Source organism: Meleagris gallopavo, chromosome 2 (genome assembly GCF_905368555.1).
Source record: "Meleagris gallopavo chromosome 2, MGAL_WU_HG_1.1, whole genome shotgun sequence".
In the NCBI taxonomy this organism is placed as follows: Eukaryota; Metazoa; Chordata; class Aves; order Galliformes; family Phasianidae; genus Meleagris; species Meleagris gallopavo.
Genome location: NC_139405.1, coordinates 31,020,134 through 31,038,224, shown reverse-complemented (window position 1 = coordinate 31,038,224; position 18,091 = coordinate 31,020,134). Strand labels below are relative to the sequence as shown.

General features: G+C 37.2%; 1 protein-coding gene across 5 annotated transcripts in view; it reads left to right on the top strand.

Moving 5' to 3' along the window:
• Window positions 1-18,091, top strand: part of BIRC6 (baculoviral IAP repeat containing 6) — a 169,334-nt gene that overhangs the window by 11,538 nt on the left and 139,705 nt on the right. For all 5 annotated transcript variants that reach the window (XM_085219529.1, XM_085219526.1, XM_085219527.1 and 2 more), the window contains exons 2-10: window positions 3,451-3,632; window positions 6,301-6,438; window positions 6,839-7,032; window positions 8,981-9,092; window positions 10,127-10,209; window positions 11,337-11,559; window positions 11,660-11,820; window positions 13,492-13,550; window positions 14,233-15,621. In XM_085219529.1, coding sequence (XP_085075655.1) covers window positions 3,451-3,632; window positions 6,301-6,438; window positions 6,839-7,032; window positions 8,981-9,092; window positions 10,127-10,209; window positions 11,337-11,559; window positions 11,660-11,820; window positions 13,492-13,550; window positions 14,233-15,621 — 2,541 coding nt within the window. The remainder of the gene's footprint in view (window positions 1-3,450; window positions 3,633-6,300; window positions 6,439-6,838; window positions 7,033-8,980; window positions 9,093-10,126; window positions 10,210-11,336; window positions 11,560-11,659; window positions 11,821-13,491; window positions 13,551-14,232; window positions 15,622-18,091) is intronic.

The window sequence follows — 18,091 nt, the reverse complement described above, 5'->3', positions numbered from 1 at the left end:
TGTTACTGTCAACATTACCCTACATCTCTTCCTGATGGTGGCCCTGAGTATTCATGGAACAGCCACTTTCTTTTGAGCTCTAGCTTCCTTGAGCAGTAAAATTCAGACAAGCCTTTTAGTTCTACTCCCGAAAAAGTAAGGCCAAATCTGTAATTGGTTTGGTTCATCATGATGACTGTAAACAAGGGGTCACAATAGATGCTTTAAAATCTTGATATATTCTACAAGATAACTTGTTTTCTGTTTGTTTGTTTGTTTTTCCATTTGTAGGTCAGATTTTGATCACAGGAAATTGGTAGTCCTTGTTCTGTATTGCTTGACGTAAAGAAGGTGCAGGGAGAATGTTCCTTTTCTCATTTCTACAATCTGTTGTTAATTTGCTTTTGTTTCAGCTTTTCAGGTTACTACCTGTAATGTTTTAGTAGATGACATACACCACATGTTGGGCTGTTGGGCTCCCAATTCCAGCGTGCCAGGTTTTCTTATAGGAACTGACAAAAGACTGAATGATTTTGTTGTGATTTGTTTTGTTTTTAGTCTTAGATAGATAAGCAGAGATGTTGCAAGGGGCTGTGATTTATTTGTGGTTAAGACTGGAAAGCAAAATTGTTAAAAACTTTGGCCATTTTTCCTGTTACCACCCAAAATATATCATAGCTGAACGAATGGGAGCTAAAATGGGAATAAAAGTTGAGTTTTGGTGATCTATCTCAAGTCATTAATGAATTTACATGGAACTTTTGAGCTGTGGCTTATGAAGAAATGTTTCACTACTTAATGCCAGTGAACGTAGCCAGGGTGGAGAGCTAGTTTATGTTGTAGTGGCACCAGTAGGTTTGCCAACAGATATTGGTTGGAGTCCTTTGGTACACTGTAAAATATCAGTCCCAAGTTAGAAATGACCCTTCTGCAGATGCTTTGAGGATGAGTAAACTTCTATAAGCATGTTTTTCTACGCTGGTGATGTATAAATTCTCTTGTTTCCCGATTCTCAACTAACTGCTGTAAACAATGCAACCAGCAGTATGTGAACTGTGATCCACTTTGTGACTAGTAGTGGAATCATCTTGAAACGCGTTCTTTGAACTTCAGAATTAATCTGCTCTGTTTGCAGAATAGCTTGTCAGCAGTTCAGAGGCTATGCAAATTGCAAACCAGTTGTTTGCAGAACATGTTTCTCTGGCTGTTGAAACAATGCTAAATATTGATGAAATATTTTTCTTGGAGTTCCATCAGCTTAGAGACTGTGATTTTTTTTTTTTTAAGAGATAGCTTAGCCAGATCTTTCTGGCAACCACAATATAAGAAGCCCTGTGAGAATTGTAGCTGTTGGGCAATGTATTTTTTTGTGCTGTTGTCATAACTTTTGTAACAGAGCAAAAATAGTATGTTTAATAAGAGTAGACACAGATTATCTACTGCATGGTCTTTTAAAATGAGAACTGATGATACAGAGGATATTTGTTAGCCAATCGGTTGATCAGACATGAGATTTCTTTTACCCTCTCTGCAAAAAAGAAAAAAATAAGAGTGATCTATCTTTGAAAGGCATACAGAAGCAGGGCTCCTGCAGGCTGCTGAATGCAGCATGAACCTTTTCATGTGGTTGACAGGAAATAAGAAAGGTGCAAAAGAAACGTTCGCTCTGTTGGCACTGCCTGGAAAGGTGAGCCACTTTTCTCATCTTCTGGGAAGGAGGAGGAGAGAAGCGATAGGGTAAAAAAGGGGTCCTATGGTGTCTGAATCCATCACTTGGATCACACTGAAGTGATTGCAAAGTCTGTGTTAATCTACTGTGACTTCTAGTTTAGCACATCAGATGCTTTTCGTTTTATTTACATAATACTTTCCAGTACATTGTTACCACTTATGTTTGTAAAGAAGTTAAAAAATAAACACCTTTTTGTAAAAATCATTATTTTTTTTTTCTATGGGATGGCTTACTTCCTTGCCTGCAGTTGTGTTGCTGCAGAAATTCCTGTGTGAGGAAGCCCAGCCTGTTGGCAAAAACACAGTGTGAAACTGGTTGAAGTGCTGTTCAGAGGGCCCTTTTTGGTTGAGATAGAACCAAGGGCTTCTCAGCTATGAAGTGATTTTGTTGCTCTTGAACTGTTTGTGGCTTGTACAGTGATAGTTACAGTTGTGGTATACTTCGTGCAGACCAAGGTTTATGTACTGGAATGAGAGTATATGAGTCATTGTTTCAAAAGATTTGATGAGAAGGGCAGCTGACAACTATTCTTGAACTGAGTTTCTGAGAGAGGATGCAGTGTGGTCAGATTGATACGTCCTCTGTTTTGAGAAGTTTTAATTTGCTTTTGTCTACATTAAACTGCGAAGATGAGAATTTGGGAATTACGTAGCTGTCTTTATCTCCGTGCTAGCTACCTCGATGACAGTTTTTAATTCTTTGTAATTAGAAACAGCACATAGCATCTGAAGAAAGAGGAGAACAGGGACGAGACTTGATTAATGCAGAATTCAAGGAAACCCCTGTTTCTGTGCAGCAAAAACAGATCTGTGTTGACCATGGAATGGTTTCAACTTGCCCTTGGCATGACCTGTCCTTATACTTCAGCATGCTTAAAGTCTGCTTATGTAGCAGAAGCTTACATTTTTATGGCTTAAAGCACACTGCATAGATATTATATGGATTTAGTTTTAGAATCTGTCCAGCCTTGCACACATAATAATGTTGAGTATTTAAATGTTTCTTGGGATAACGCCCATTGCCACAGTCTGTGCTTACTGATCTGCAGACACTTTTGCCACTCCAGCAAACCTCTCTGACCTGCTACTGGCATGGTGTGGGCAGTGCAGAATGGAAGTAAGCTACCTTAGCATCTCAAGGAACCTCTCTCTTACCTCTGACAATGTACAGATGCAGGCAGCATGTAAGTACTCCAGAGTTCCTTCTCCTCACCCATGCTCCTGTTCAGTCCAGCTGGAGTGCTGAGGGACTGATCTGGTGGGTGGTGGCAGTGCTGGAAGGCATGGGCTGGAACGGCATTGGCTCATATCATTTGCTGTGCTTAGTTCTCAGAGGTGTGAGTATTTTTTTACTTAATGAAGTAGTACTAATTGGTCTTAATGATAGTTCAACAGTTGTGTCCTACTTCTCATGCTGGTATATTTTAATTCTTATTATTGCTTCTCAGCTAACATCATGTGCATCAGATGTCTTAGACTTGAAAGCACTGGCTTAGGCCTTCTGTAGGATTAAGACATGAATGATGGCTTCCATTACAGCTCTTAAAATGGATTTTTTGTTTATTTTTTTAAGTACAAAATAGAACAGATTTGATGAAAATTGTTGTAGCTAATAAGCTACTTCTTGATCATCTCAGAGAATAGATTTTACTGAAGTCTTATGTTACTTTCAAGAACAAATATCTTTTTTAAAACAAAAGCTGTTTTCTAATATAATCTTTTTTGTCTTTCCCTTTATAGCTAAACCAGGTGGACGGGTGAAGTGTCAGTATATTTCTGCTGTGGACAAGGTGATCTTTGTGGACGATTATGCAGTAGGATGTAGAAAAGATCTCAACGGCATCTTATTGTTAGACACAGCTCTGCAAACACCTGTTTCAAAACAAGATGATGTGGTTCAGCTTGAATTGCCTGTTACAGAGGTAAGGTACAGGAAAATGCTTATATAAATAACTGTCAGAAATACTGAAACCAGGTGTTTATCCCCTTATTTCTAGTGTGATGTTAACCGCATGTAATGAAAAAGTTTCTTAGTTACTAGCCATTATATAGCACTAACTTACTGTAATTACTTGTATCTCAAACAAACGATAGCTTCCTTCATCAGGAGCACATCACATTTTGGAGCATCAGTGACCAGAAAAAAGGACATGTTTCCAGAGCTTTGTCAGTGCTTGTGCACGGAATCTTCTGAAAGTTGGTGCTGCTGGGCATCCTTGTGTGGTTTTGTTTGTTTGTTTGTTTGTTTTCTACTGAAAGCCTTAGGGAAAAGAGAGACAATATAACCAAGAACTTATCACTTTAAGGGGTGAAAACATGTACCTTTTTGCTTGGGGTCTAACGCTCAGGGTTTTATTGTATTGGTTTGCCTTCAGCAAGCATAGCATCTCTTAGTTGAGATAGCAGGTACATCAGTATTTTCCTAATTTATCTGTGTAGCAGTTAAGCAGATCAATATGATGGGAGGATTGGCACAATAAAAAGGTGCTATAAAGGAAGGGAAAAAGATTGCTTACCTATATCAGAAGATTCCAGGTTTAAAGGAGAAAGCTCCACCAGGGAGGGATTTCCAGAAAGAGGTCCTTCCACAGTGGCAATCAGCCCTTAAATGAGGTCTAAGAGAGGTGCAGCCAGGCTCTTACCCCTTCTGGTCATACAGCTGAATTGCCTTCACCTGTGGTCCCAGGACTGACTGAGTCCTTTCCCCACGTGCTCAGTCAGAGGTTCAGGCTGTGTTCAGGCAGTTCCCCTACACCCTGCTATGAGATATGCTCTTGGTGAAGACAGTAGTTTTCACCAGTGTGTGGTAGTGACCATGAAGTAATACAAAAGGGAGGTAAATCTGCGCAACAATTTCAATTACAAGTGAAATTAATGATTTGTTTGGGAAGAATATAGAACATCTGCCAATGCTAGTATTTAGGGCAGCGCATACATTAAAAAAGCAATAAGAAGACTGGACTGCTGAATCCAGATTCCAGAGCTTTAAAGCACTTTGAGAAAATTGGACTTCCCAGCTTATAGAGGAAATAAATTTGCTTTAAATAATACATCGCCTACAAAAACTTATCCTGAACAGTGATTTCAGATATTTATGTGAATGTAGGTTGTGTGGTTTACTGGTGGTTTTTTGAATTGCTTTTCTTAAGCAGGTGTAATAGCAATAAACTGTTGCTTCACAGATGTCTTTGCAGAGAGCTTTTCAGGTTTCTGGTTTTCTGGGCTTTGTGACCCTGGTGTCAGTTTTAGACCATTTGTGGGTAGCTTTGAAGTCCTTGAGGTGTGTGGCTGACCAGGAAGGGGCTGACAGGTTAACATTTCCAGGCCAATGACAGTTTTGCTGTCATTGGTTTGCATTCTCAGGTGGTTTAATACAAATACAAACTATGAGATCGTGTCAGTTTTTTTAGCTAAATATTCCACTGGATCCAAAGACAATTGTTAGGATCAGACTGGAGGAGTCAAGGGCCAGATCAGTGAGATGGGAGGAATATCATTAGCAATATTTAGATCTTATTTTCAGTTTTAAACAGGAGTTACCCAGACCTCAGAAAGTTTTAGCAGATACTGAAACAGACATCATAGAAATGTATCAGTCCAATTCTTTCATCACAGGAAGATGAAGAGCTTTTATTCAAGAAGACTTTTTTATTAGTCTCTAGAACTTCTCTGCAAATCTTTGCTCTCAAGTACTTGTTTTGTATGGTTAGTCTGCCAGCAATGTGTGTACAGACAGCACTGACAAGTTGTTTTACTGTCTTTATGCTGGTTTTGCTTCCTCCTACAGCTCTGTAAAATTATGAACAGTGTGTCTGTTGATCTTGTATTGTCTGTGAGAGATTTTTGAAATGTGAGTTGTGCATAATGCTTTATGGAAACCTGAGTAGCAAATACAGCCTTAGCTAAGGGACTGATTTGGCTTCTTGTCTCCCCTGAGCTCCCCAAGCATGTAACCAGGTGGCCATTTGACCATTCTGTTTGGAGTAATTCCTGGCCGTTTAAAGTCAAGGCTGGCAGTTGCCTTTTGGAAGTATTTCCTTTTGCTTGTAACTTGAAATATTTAATGGAACATTGTTCAGATGTAGCCTACTTAACAACAGGTATGGAATGCTTTGTGCTTGGTGCACAAGGTATGCCTTTGATTCTTACCTGTGATATGATGTGGTGCAAACTAGAAACAGATGGGAATGGAAGAATAAAACTGTATAAATAGATGGCTAGAATGTTCTTTTTCTAGGTGCTCTATTTCTGAGTTTAAAATTTCTCTAGGCAATAGATGTCATCTGTTTTGCTTGGCTTTAATATGTCCTGTGTTAACTGTATGACTGACGTTTAATGTTTGTTAATATTGTACCTGAGGGAACTTGTAATAATTACTAACATTACTGCGGAGATTTTTCCATTGGTTGGACTGCAGAATAAAATTTGGAACTACTTGCTCAACTCTGTGTCTTCTGTAGGAGTTGTGCTGATATAGCATAAGATAAACTAGGTATGCCAGTATGCATTTCCCAGAACGATGAAACAGTTGTAATTCTTTTCCGTAGCTCTTCAGTTGGATGCTAACTGTCTTGCACATCTGCATTTTAGGCTCAGCAGCTGTTATCTGCTTGCATAGAAAAAGTAGATGTTTCCAGCACAGAGGGATACGACTTATTCATCACACAACTGAAGGATGGTTTAAAAAATACCTCACATGAAACAGCAGCAAATCATAAAGTTGCAAAGGTAAGAATTTGTTTCTGTACTGTCTAACATGGATTCTTAACTTTAATTTGCTTAGCTATTGTTATTGAAGCATGCAAAATGCTTAACTTAGTGTGCTGGTTTTCATTTGAAGAGGACGAAATCTGTTATGTGTTCCTTAGTTCCTCAGGGTGAAGTTTGACTTGTTAAGCAAGAAACTAACAAGGCACTGAGATTAAAATTTTGAAGATATTGTATTTCCTTGCATTGTGTCTGTATTGTTTTTGTGTCCATTCCTATATTACTTCTTAAATTGATTGAAATCAAGAAAGATTGCAACAGATGCATTTTCTTTTGCGTCTGAAATCTTTGTGAGCTATTTGTTGTTCAGCAGTCAGGATCTTAAAATATATTTACCTAGGCACTTTTTCTCTCCATTTAGTGGGCAACGGTTACGTTCCACCTTCCTCATCATGTTTTGAAGTCTGTCGCCAGCGCCATTGTAAATGAACTCAAGAAGATAAATCAAAATATTGCTGCCTTACCTGTAGCATCCTCTGTGATGGATAGGTTATCTTACCTCTTACCCAGCGCGCGACCAGAACTTGGTGTGGGACCTGGTCGATCTGTGGACAGGTACATTAAGATAAAATCAGTGATGAATTTGACCCTTCAGTTGGATTAGAATAAGCTCCTAAATAATCTTAATTTCTTTGCTGAAGGAAAAAACATCGAATTAACATCCTGTTCCGTACCTTCTTGCTATTAAATTGTTTCAGGTACAATGTACTGTACCTATTGGTAAACTTAGGGAAAGCTTTATGGTTGCCAAAAGAGCGTTCTATTTGCAATGTTGCCTTAGTTCTAGTTGGATGAAGTTGCTTTGCTTTCAGAGAGATAACGGTTGCAGCCCTCAATGTAGTTCTGTAGGTGGTATTGTAACACGTTAGTGTGTGTTCACCCATGTTTTACTTTTTGTAACGTTTGATTATTGCTGTGTCTGGACAATAAAGTGCTCATGACTCATTATTTGAGTTATCAATTCTACTCAATCTAGTATTTAGTATAAACTTTACTGAGACAGCAATGTTAAGATGTTCAGAAGCCGCGTAGCTTTAAGAGCTTCTGTAAGCCTCTTTTGAACACAGAGTGAACAAATTTGTCTACCAGAGTTAGAGCATACCCACTATGCTACATCATGAAATCAATTCCTTTTCCTTCATGCAGGAAGGAGTTATGCCCATGCTTTGTCTTTTAGAGGATAAAGTTTAGGAAGTTGTTACCTTTGAGTATAAATGCTACTTCTGAACTCTATAGTCTGCTGCTATGTGTTTGGAATCAGAGAACATTTACCTCATAGACTGTTGCTTCATCTCTTTCTGATCTAAGTGATGATGTGTAAGTAAGTGAGTAACCTATTGTTTTAACCTTCATAAGCCAAGACTTGTTAAAATGTTGACGAATCTTCAAAGTTTATAAACGAGTGTCTTCTTGAAAGTTTCTATATGAATAGTATTTTGAAACTATGTTAACATTTCTTTCAGTGATTGAATCTCCTATTTCCACTCCTCAAACCTCCATATCTGACTCTAACTTGCCACATTGTATTTTTGATTAGAGCTCCCTGATAACAATCTCTTAAGATGGTAAAATATCAAGTTAAGGCAGCCCTTATATATGTGTTGCAAGAATAGTTTACTTCCTTCGTAGGAAATGTTTAATATGTCCATTCTCTCTAAAGACAGCAAAAACTTCTGATGCTGGGGGGAAGAAACAAGATGTGAGGCACTTTCCTATTGAGCAGTACTAATTCTTCCAGCTATATGCACCTTTCTGTGCAGGGTGGTGAAATGTGGGATGATACTGGAATACATTTGCTGACGAAAAAGAAATGATGATAGCTGTTCTGTATTTCAAACTAGAGAATTACGTTGAAATTAAGCAAGGAAGGTGGCAAAAAGAGATGTGTATTTTCCTTGTACATGTTGCATTTATGGAAAACTTCAGATTTTGTGGTTTAGTAGTTTATAATTCTCAAGTATTACAGCATGCAGCGAGTAACATGTCAAGGGGTTCACACCATATTCTCAGATAAGCTTAAAATATCCCTCTGGGATATTTTTAAACATGTGTATTCATATATGTTCAGTTAGTAACCCAAAATTTCTGCAGTAGTTGTAAAAGAAACCCCTTCAACAGTTCTATTAGTCTAGGTTCTCGACCCTAAATGCAGAGGAGCTCTGGATAAGATGATGCTTTGCTGCAGTTAGACCAAATAGGCTACAAGGGAGCTTACTTAATTGATTTTGCTTTCAAGGCCTGTAAGTTGTTAAGCACTGCTTATGTTCTTTTGCTGACACACTTTAGACCTTCAAGTATCAGAACTTCGTAATGTTTCTGTGACCTTTATCAATAATGTTAAATATAAGTTATAGGTAGCAATCTGTTATTTCTAGCAGTATCTAAACTATTGAAAAATATGTCATAATGATTTTACTTTTTGGTTTGTGGGGTTTTTTTTGTTTGTTTTTAACAATTCTAGGTGATTCTAGTTTTGGATAATGTAGAATTTTTGCCCTTCTAGGTCTTTGATGTATAGTGAAGCTAACAGAAGGGAGACATTCACTTCATGGCCTCATGTGGGTTATAGGTGGGCACAACCAGATCCTATGGCTCAAGCTGGATTCTACCACCAGGTAAAAGGTTTTATTGTTTTTAGTATTTGTCTCCTAGGTGAGGGTTTGGAAAAATGCCTTTTGGTTTTTTCCTTTTAATCAATTCCTGTAACGATGCAGAAAGTCTAATGAAAAAAAAGTCATTCAACTCTTTTTGTGGTTTTTTTTTTTTTAATTCCTTTCTTTTTTCCACACCTTGAGGTTGCTTCTTTTTTGTACAGATCACTAAAAACATTGTTCTAAACTAAAGCCTGATTATAAGATTATAAGGTAATTGTAAGTACCAAATAAATTTCTCTTAAATAAAAATAAGTAACTTAGCAGTTAAAGAGTTAGCATTTTTTTTCCTCCTCACTAGATTATTGTGTAAATATCATTAGTCTTTACAATACAAGTATATACAAGTAAAGCTAAAAAACAAACAAACAAACAAACTTGATATCAGAGTTTTTTTAACTACACCTTCCTAGTGTGATTTAAAGAAACTATAGAGTGAGTAACGCACAGCAGTCCTAGATCACATTACTAAATTATTGAGTAGTAAGTAGATACAAACTCAACATTGTAGTGCACTACTCTTTCCTATTTCAATTTTTCATTCTTTGAAATCATTTTTACTATAAAATAATTGTTTATGGCATGGATTTACATAGTGATGGTTAGGCAGTCTGTGTCATTTGACATCGGGATTTTACAAGCATGCAGCTAAATTCTGCTGAGATTCTGATTTTTTTTTTTTTTTAAAAACTTTGTGAGCTTTTTTCCATAGAAATAAAAGTCTTAGTAATGATGCTGTTCACTTGAGTTCTATTTCTGTGTGATTTTTATCCAGTAGTTTGTACAGGCATTGATTCTAGATCTCTTCTATAGAAACGTGAGGTACCATGGTTGGTACCTAATGGGAAATATGCCCCTTTAAAGTATGTTGGGCTTTTGATTGGGCATTTGATGTGGTGCTTTCCTATGCCACTAGAAGGAGAGTTACTTAATCACCTAATTAATGTTTCATGTTGTATAGCTACATGAATTTTGGTTGTTTCTTTTTATATTTATAGCCTGCTTCATCAGGAGATGACAGAGCCATGTGCTTTACCTGTAGTGTATGTTTGGTATGCTGGGAGCCTACAGATGAACCTTGGTAAGTTTAATGGTATTTTGAATAGATTTAGGTCTGTGCTGAAGAGATCAGAAACTTTCAGAGGCTAAAATCCATGTACCTTGATAGGATTTCTGGTGAGTTTAGGAATAGTCACTGATGAGAGTGGATTTCCAGAATGATTCCATGGGACAAATTACAGAATAATTCTTTGTACTTTGTCAAATTTCATTGTAATAGTAAAAGCAAGAAATTGTAGCTGATTTTATTTCTTAAATCTGGTTTTGCTGTTTCTTTTTAGTTATTTTGTGACCAAGATGATAGCCAAAATTTCTTTGTAGGATTCTGAACTCAGTCTTCTGTATGATTGTGATATGAACATAAGTTCTTGAACTGTGGAGGCCATGTAGTATGTATTTGCCTTTTATGTCAAATTGCAAGAGCCCTTACTACTTTCATGAGTCAGTCAAAATTGTGCATAGTGACAGAAATGCAGAACTGTATTTTGGTTTTCAAAGGGTCATTAGTATAATTATTGTCTTGGCTGTTAATTTATGATCATTATTTGAACAAAACAAATTTCTGGCTTGCCTTTTCTTTTTAGCCTTATCTTTCACAGTTCCTCATCTCCTTTTCCTAATTCGTTTCCAGACATTTTGCAGTAGTGTAATTGTTCTTTGCCATTTCTCTGCTTCTATCAAGTTTAGATGCTTGCTGTTTTTTTATGCTTCTAGGTCAATGTGTCATTCAGTTTCAATTTCTTTGTGGATTTAAAACTAAAGATAGAACACTGTTACTTCTTATTAAAGCTACTTATAATAATCTTAACAGTAATCTAAAGTATGCCTTTTTTCTTCATGATGTCATAATGGGCTACTGCCTGTAGATTATTATTATTATTATTATTATTTTCAATAAAATGGATAGATTCTTTTAAATTATGGACAGCTTCCTCAGTTTGAATTTGACTATCCATTAAATAATTTAATCAAGTCTACTATAGAGAAATTGTAGGGAAAGCTGTTTCAGTAACTTCTGAATGATCTTGTATAGCCAACTGCAGTAGCGTTCAGTTTCAGAAATGATTCACTTTCAACTTCACTTCATGATGTGAGTTTGTATACGATGTGTGAAATCATTTTTGATATGTCTGTTTTTAATGTGAAAAGGTCTGAACATGAGAGACATTCCCCAAACTGCCCGTTTGTCAAGGGTGAGCACACTCAGAATGTACCTCTTTCAGTCACACTGGCAACAAGTCCAGCACAATTTCCCTGCACAGATGGCACTGACAGAATAGCCTGCTTTGGATCTGGAAGTTGCCCTCATTTTCTAGCTGCTGCAACAAAGCGAGGAAAGATCTGCATATGGGATGTTTCCAAACTTATGAAGGTATAAAATATAAAGAATTATTAACTAGTTACTTGTGATTTAGATGCTTAAATCATCTTGATATAAGTTAAGGTCTCTTCTGCTTTTTCTTATTTCTCAGGTCCACTTGAAATTTGAGATCAATGCATATGATCCAGCTATTGTGCAACAACTTATGTTATCGGGAGAACAGAGCTCAGGGGTTGACTCAAGGAGACCAACGCTAGCGTGGCTAGAAGACTCATCTAGCTGCTCAGATATACCAAAATTAGAAGGAGACAGGTATGTCAATCTACAGAATCAGAAATAAGAAAGGCCATTGTGATAGTGGCAGTAAATGTCATTTTGTTAGGTTCATGTTTTTTGAAACATAAGATCAGTAAGTGTTTTCATGGAGATAGTTTTTTGTAAATGACTATGTCTACTCAATTCATTGCTTAAATATATATAAATATATATATATAAAATGAAAATGAAATGAAAGTCAGTTCGATTTTAGTCCTGTTGTTTCAGTTTTTTTATTCTTCACTAACAAAGAAATACCTAATCCCATTGCTGTTCTATGCTGGTGTTCCGAAGCTGAAAAAAAGCAAGGAATACAAGTTTGGAAATGCCTTTTCATTTTAATTATGGATTATGTGTTTCAGGTTGGAAATGAAGATTATTTATAGGTTTCTAGAAGGTGTTTTTTCTCTGATTGCACCTACTTAATTTTTGTTTATGTCAGTTATAAAATAAGTCTTGTGGCTGTGGTAGAGTTGTTCTCATTTGTGACTAACTTTTAAATAAGTTAGAGAATATGCTGATGCTTAGAAAGTGCCATGCGAGGATAAGTAGTACTCCTTCATTTACACTGCTTACAGTATGTTACTAGAAACTCCTTTCTCATTAAAACTCACACAAAATAATATAGTGGTGCTGCTCAAGTCTAAGTGTCTTCTGTTCTACTTAATGTATATGAAGTTTGCTATCCATTTCCCACCCAAGAGGAGAGTGGATGATAAACAATTGAATTGTTGCTCTCGTCTGGTGAAATAAAGGTTGAGTCAAAAGAAAAGACTTTTACCTTGGGCAGAGGAGAAGGTGTCCAATTTGTTTAAATGTGGGAATCTAACTTGGTACTGTGAGTTATTAAATCCAAAGGTACGAAGACACTACTGTTCTTTCTGTATTTAAAGGTCCTGTAATAGGAAATCGTTTCTCCTATTAGAAAAGCCAAATGTGTAAACCTTTGTATATAGTTAGAACTATTAAACAACCCGTTTCTCATGAAGAATGATCTTGAACAGAATCTGTCTTTATGAAAACACGACTCATCTGGTAGTATTTTTAAAAGCAACATGATGATTGTATCCTATTTCCTGAAGGTAGTGTTTTTGTTTATGTCTTTTGTGCTTATTCTTCTTTGGAAAACTTCAGAACTTACTCAGTTATTTTGAACCATGGGAGGATGATGTTGGTAGCTGCGGTGCTGTGAGAGGAAGACATTACACATGACTGGAACAGGACTATCCTGAATTGTGACAGTTTCTGTGTTAGTTGCAAGATTGTGTTAGTAGAATTGAAAACCAGTCTGACAGCTCCACCTTTCAGAGACTGTTTTGAAGAACTTTACAGAGGATGTCATCAGTTTTTAGGAAGTTTTCCCTTCCTAAAGATTTCTGAGAACTGGTTTTCATTTTCATTTAATTTATGTCTGAATTGTTGAGAATACAATAGCAGAATGAGACTAGTTAAAAGCACAGTTTGCTCTACTGGCTCAATGTCTGTTGACAAAGTCATTATGATAGTGTCCGTTACTAATTCATCAATAGATACAGATGATGACTAAAAAAATACAGGGTAATAGCAAAGATGTGATACTTTTTTAAACTAATTTGATTTATTGAATAATAGGAATGCAAGTAGTGTACATGGTGACATTTATACATATGGTTGGTTTTGTTTTTTCAGTGATGACCTACTGGATGATTCGGACAGTGAAGAGCATTCCAGATCAGAATCTGTAACAGGTAGGTTATATTTGATCCATGTATTATGTAGAGGTCAGGAAGGAAACCGTTGTTCTAAGGCTCTTAAACCCTGTCCAAAACAGGTAAAAAATTGACCTAGAAAGCAGTGGCAATAGTTGTCATTCATGTGGTGGAAAGAGTACATATAGGAGAAAAAGAAAAATTGTTAAAGAAACTTACTGAGAAAAAGAACAAATGACAGTTGTCAAAAGCCCTTTAAATTCAGGGGATTGCTAGAGAGAATTCCTGTATCTAATTTACTTCTGCATATGGTCTGATAAAAATTAGCTTTTTTGTCTTTCTGAACAAAGGTGTCAGATGTAAGCAGAACAGTGCTATGCATAGTGTTTCTGTGTTATTTTCTTAGAGGTCTAATCAGAAATTTTTATGAGAGGGAAGATTTACGTGCTTGCTTTTCATAATCGGTTTGCTCTCCTGAATCGAGAGCAACAGGGGAGGAAAAATAGAACGTGCTTACACACAAGAGCCCATATTGAGGGAATGTTTCTCGGCCTTTTCTATCGTTTCATGACTTTTAAGTCTTGAACAAACAGAACATTGTAACATACTGAGTCTGGAGCAGTAACTTTCTCTCTTTTAATTATGAGGGTGTGTAATATATGTAATACTACAATACCTTTTTTTCTTTTTTGAACATATGTTAAAAATTTCTGTTTTAAAGGGCATACATCACAAAAAGAAACGATGGAAGTCAACCTTGATATTACAGCTCTCAGCATTCTCCAGCAGCCTGAGAAACTTCAGTGGGAAATTGTTGCAAATGTTCTAGAAGACACAGTTAAGGATCTAGAAGAACTTGGGGCAAACCCCTGTTTGGCCAACTGTAAGAGTGAAAAGATGAAGGAAAAACATGTCGAACAACACAACATTCCCTTTCCTTGTTTATTAGCTGGAGGTCTATTAACATACAAATCACCTGCTACCTCTCCTGTTAGCAGTAACTCTCAGCGGTCACTGGATGGCTTAAGCAGGACTCGAGGTGAGAGTGTCTCAGAACAGGGATCAACTGACAATGAATCCTGCACTATTTCAGAACTGAATTCCCCTCTGGTAAGGAGGACTTTACCTGTATTGCTGCTATACAGCATTAAGGAGTCTGATGAAAGAGGAAAACTTTTTTCACAGGTGAACTTTATAAGTAAAAGTATACATGAAGATGGTTTCACAGTTCCACAGATCATTGAAATGGAGCTGGACAGTCAAGAACAGTTGCTGTTACAGGATCCCCCTGTGACTTATATTCAGCAGTTCGCAGATGCTGCAGCCAACCTAACTTCTCCGGACTCGGACAAGTGGAGCTCCATGGTTCCCAAGCCTGGGACGTTGGTTCAGTGCCTGCGTCTGCCAAAGTTTGCAGAGGAGGAGAACCTGTGTGTAGATTCAATCACTCCTTGTGCAGATGGAGTTCATTTATTAGTAGGACTTCGGACTTGTCCTGTCGAATCTCTGAGTGCAATAAATCAAGTAGAGGCCTTGAATAATTTAAATAAATTAAACTCAGCACTATGTAATAGAAGGAAGGGTGAAATAGAATCAAGTCTTGCTGTAGTGAATGGCACAAGTATTGATGTAATCCAACATGAGCCACCAGCAGATGTAACAACTCCTTTAATAATTCAGCCTGAACAGAGAAGTGTTAGTGGTGGATACCTAGTGCTTTATAAAATGAATTATGCCACTAGAATAGTTACTTTAGAGGAGGAACCGGTAAAAATCCAGCATATCAAAGACCCCCAAGACACAATTACCTCAATGATTTTACTCCCACCAGATATATTGGATAATCGAGAGGATGACTGTGAAGAACCTGTAGAGGAAATACAATTAACTTCTAAAAATGGCAGTGGGAGAGAGAGAAGATCTGAGATCTCTACTCTTGGGCACCTGGTAATAACTACTCAGGGAGGATATGTGAAAATACTAGATCTTTCGAACTTTGAAATTCTGGCCAAAGTGGAGCCACCTAAAAAAGAGGGCACTGAGGAACCAGATATGTTTGTCTCGGTGATATACTGTTCGGGCACAGACAGATTATGTGCATGCACGAAAGGTAAGACTTTTTTAAAGGTGTTTTCTTAATGTTTATTTGACTGTAGTTGTATTGTAGTATAGGATGTTAGAATATAAATCTGAAAACAGCAATTGGCAAATGCCTTTTAATTTATACGCTGTTTACTTTTGTACTGGAAAGCACAGGTTCCAGTTGATTTCTTCTCCCAAATCTGGATTTTAATCTCTAAAATGACAACTAATTTTGGTTACGTCCATTATATTGGGGAACTTCTTGCTGTAGTGTCACAGATTTGCTTAAATCCCAGACAAAAAAAAAAAAAACCCGAAGTAATTCTTTTGTGTAATTATTTCTATACTAGATTTCTCTGTTTCAGAATAATGTCTTCTGTCTGTAATTGTAGATACTCAAGAGAGTAGAGAAGGTGATGCTTTTGTACCTTCACCAGTTATCAGTTAAGATTATTTAGTTTCTCATAGGACTGCTGGTTCTGCTCAGGCCTTTTTGTAACTGGAATTACTCTGCCTTGACTGAGAGCTAGACCATCCATCCAAGATTGTTAAATGTTTTTTAAGAAACACAATGTATTTCTGTTCATTTTTAACGGTTCAGGCACTTCTACTGCTACAGTTTTTCTCATTTCTGAGAAATCAGGTCCAAAGCCGTAAAAAATATTAGGAGTTTAGAAGTCTGGGTTTCAGGATTTTATACCAGATGCACTGAAGCTTTGGAGTCCTAGTGTTTTATGCTGAAATTTGAGGCTTTTTAAGGAATGAATGTATCTTAAATGTTCTTTACATAACTGTACTGCATAAAATCCAGAAATACTAAAAGAAAAAGCAAATGAAAAAGCTTTACTATTGATGTAACCTTTTTGTTGTATTACTTGCTATACATTTGCATAGAATTCCATTAACTTCTGTTGTGTTCAGTCATAGCTATCCTTAATCTTTCTAATGTAAGAAGGTTAAAATTTCTTGCTTATCTGTCAGGCGACTAAGAAGGTGTTTATCTTAATTATTTATTTCTTAAATGCTGTTTTCTTAGACTTCTTCCAAAATCCCTTTGCAGTCTTTGCTCTTCGGTCTTAATCACCATGTATAGGGTGATCCCTACAGACTGACAGCGCAATGAGGATTTGTGTTTAAAGGGGAACGGAGCCATTCACTGATTTATTGAATGTTAATCCTAGCAAATAGTTTGCAGTGCAGTGACATAGGTAAAAATATTCAATAAAATGTTTGGAGCCTCCGTGCACTGGAAATGCTTGAATGCCGTTGAAAAACAGTTTTAGGTACCGCAATATCAGAAAGATAGAACTATTAGAAAGAACTATGAAGGTGATGAAGGATATGGAGGGCAAGATGGACAAGGAGCAGCTGAGATCCCTCAGTTTGCTGAGCTCGGATCAGAGGAGCTGAGGGGAGGCCTGATGGCGGCTGCAGCTCCTCACAGGGAGCAGAGGCGCAGCGCTGAGCTCTACTCTGTGAACAGCGACAGGGCCTGAGGGAACGGCATGGAGCTGCATTGGGGGTGTTGGGGGAGGTCAGATTGGGGTTTAGGATGAGACTCTTCACCAGAGAGTGGTGGCCAGGCACTGGCACTGGCTCCCCAGGGCAGATACATAGTTTGAATTTTGGGTCATCCTGTTGAAGCCAGGAGTTGGATTTGATTATCCTTGTGGGTCTCTTCCAAATCATGATATTCTCTGGTTCTATGAAGTCTTCAAGACTAGAGGGTGAACAGTGTATTCTCAGTTGCTCAGATGGGGGGAAGAGGCAAAGACATACTTTGAGTTCTCAGAGTTCTGGGTATAGAATAGTCAACTCTTTCTGTTGTTGGTGCTTGTTGACATACTGTCTTCTTCAGTATATCATACATTTTGTCTGTAGGCATCTTTAAGATATAACTGAAGAGAAATGTTTTCTCTGTGTGAATGAGTGTTACAGGCTTTGAGCATTTGTACATAAACATGTTTTAAATCTGCATCATCCATGACTGTAGTTGGGAATAATTATTTTTATCAAACTTAAAAAATGATGCATCTAGGTGTCAGCCTAAAATGCTTCTGTCTGTTTTGTCAAGGATTGCCTGTAGTTGACCTCTGGGAGGAATTTATTCTTGGTTCCAGTTCTGTCAACAAAAAGTACAGACTTTAATCTCTTGGTATTTTATTTTCCTCTCTTCCCTTGGCCAAGTTAGGCTCTGGTTGGTATCACACCAGTTCAGTTGGTTATTGTCTTTTTCTAAATCATTCAGTTAGAAGCTATGAAAGCTATGTAGTCTTGCCAAGACATTGCCTACGTTGTTACACTGTAACAGGTTATTTTGTAGTGTTTTCTCTTTATGAGGGAATTAGTGGTATTTTTTTTTTTTCAGACTGACATTTGATCTTGTCAAAAGTGAGTTGTCTGTACTAGTATTTCTTGCTGCAAGCCTGACAGAACTGGATGATGCTTTCACACATTTGGGAATTAATGCCACCAAATCTTGTGCCTCTCAATTACAA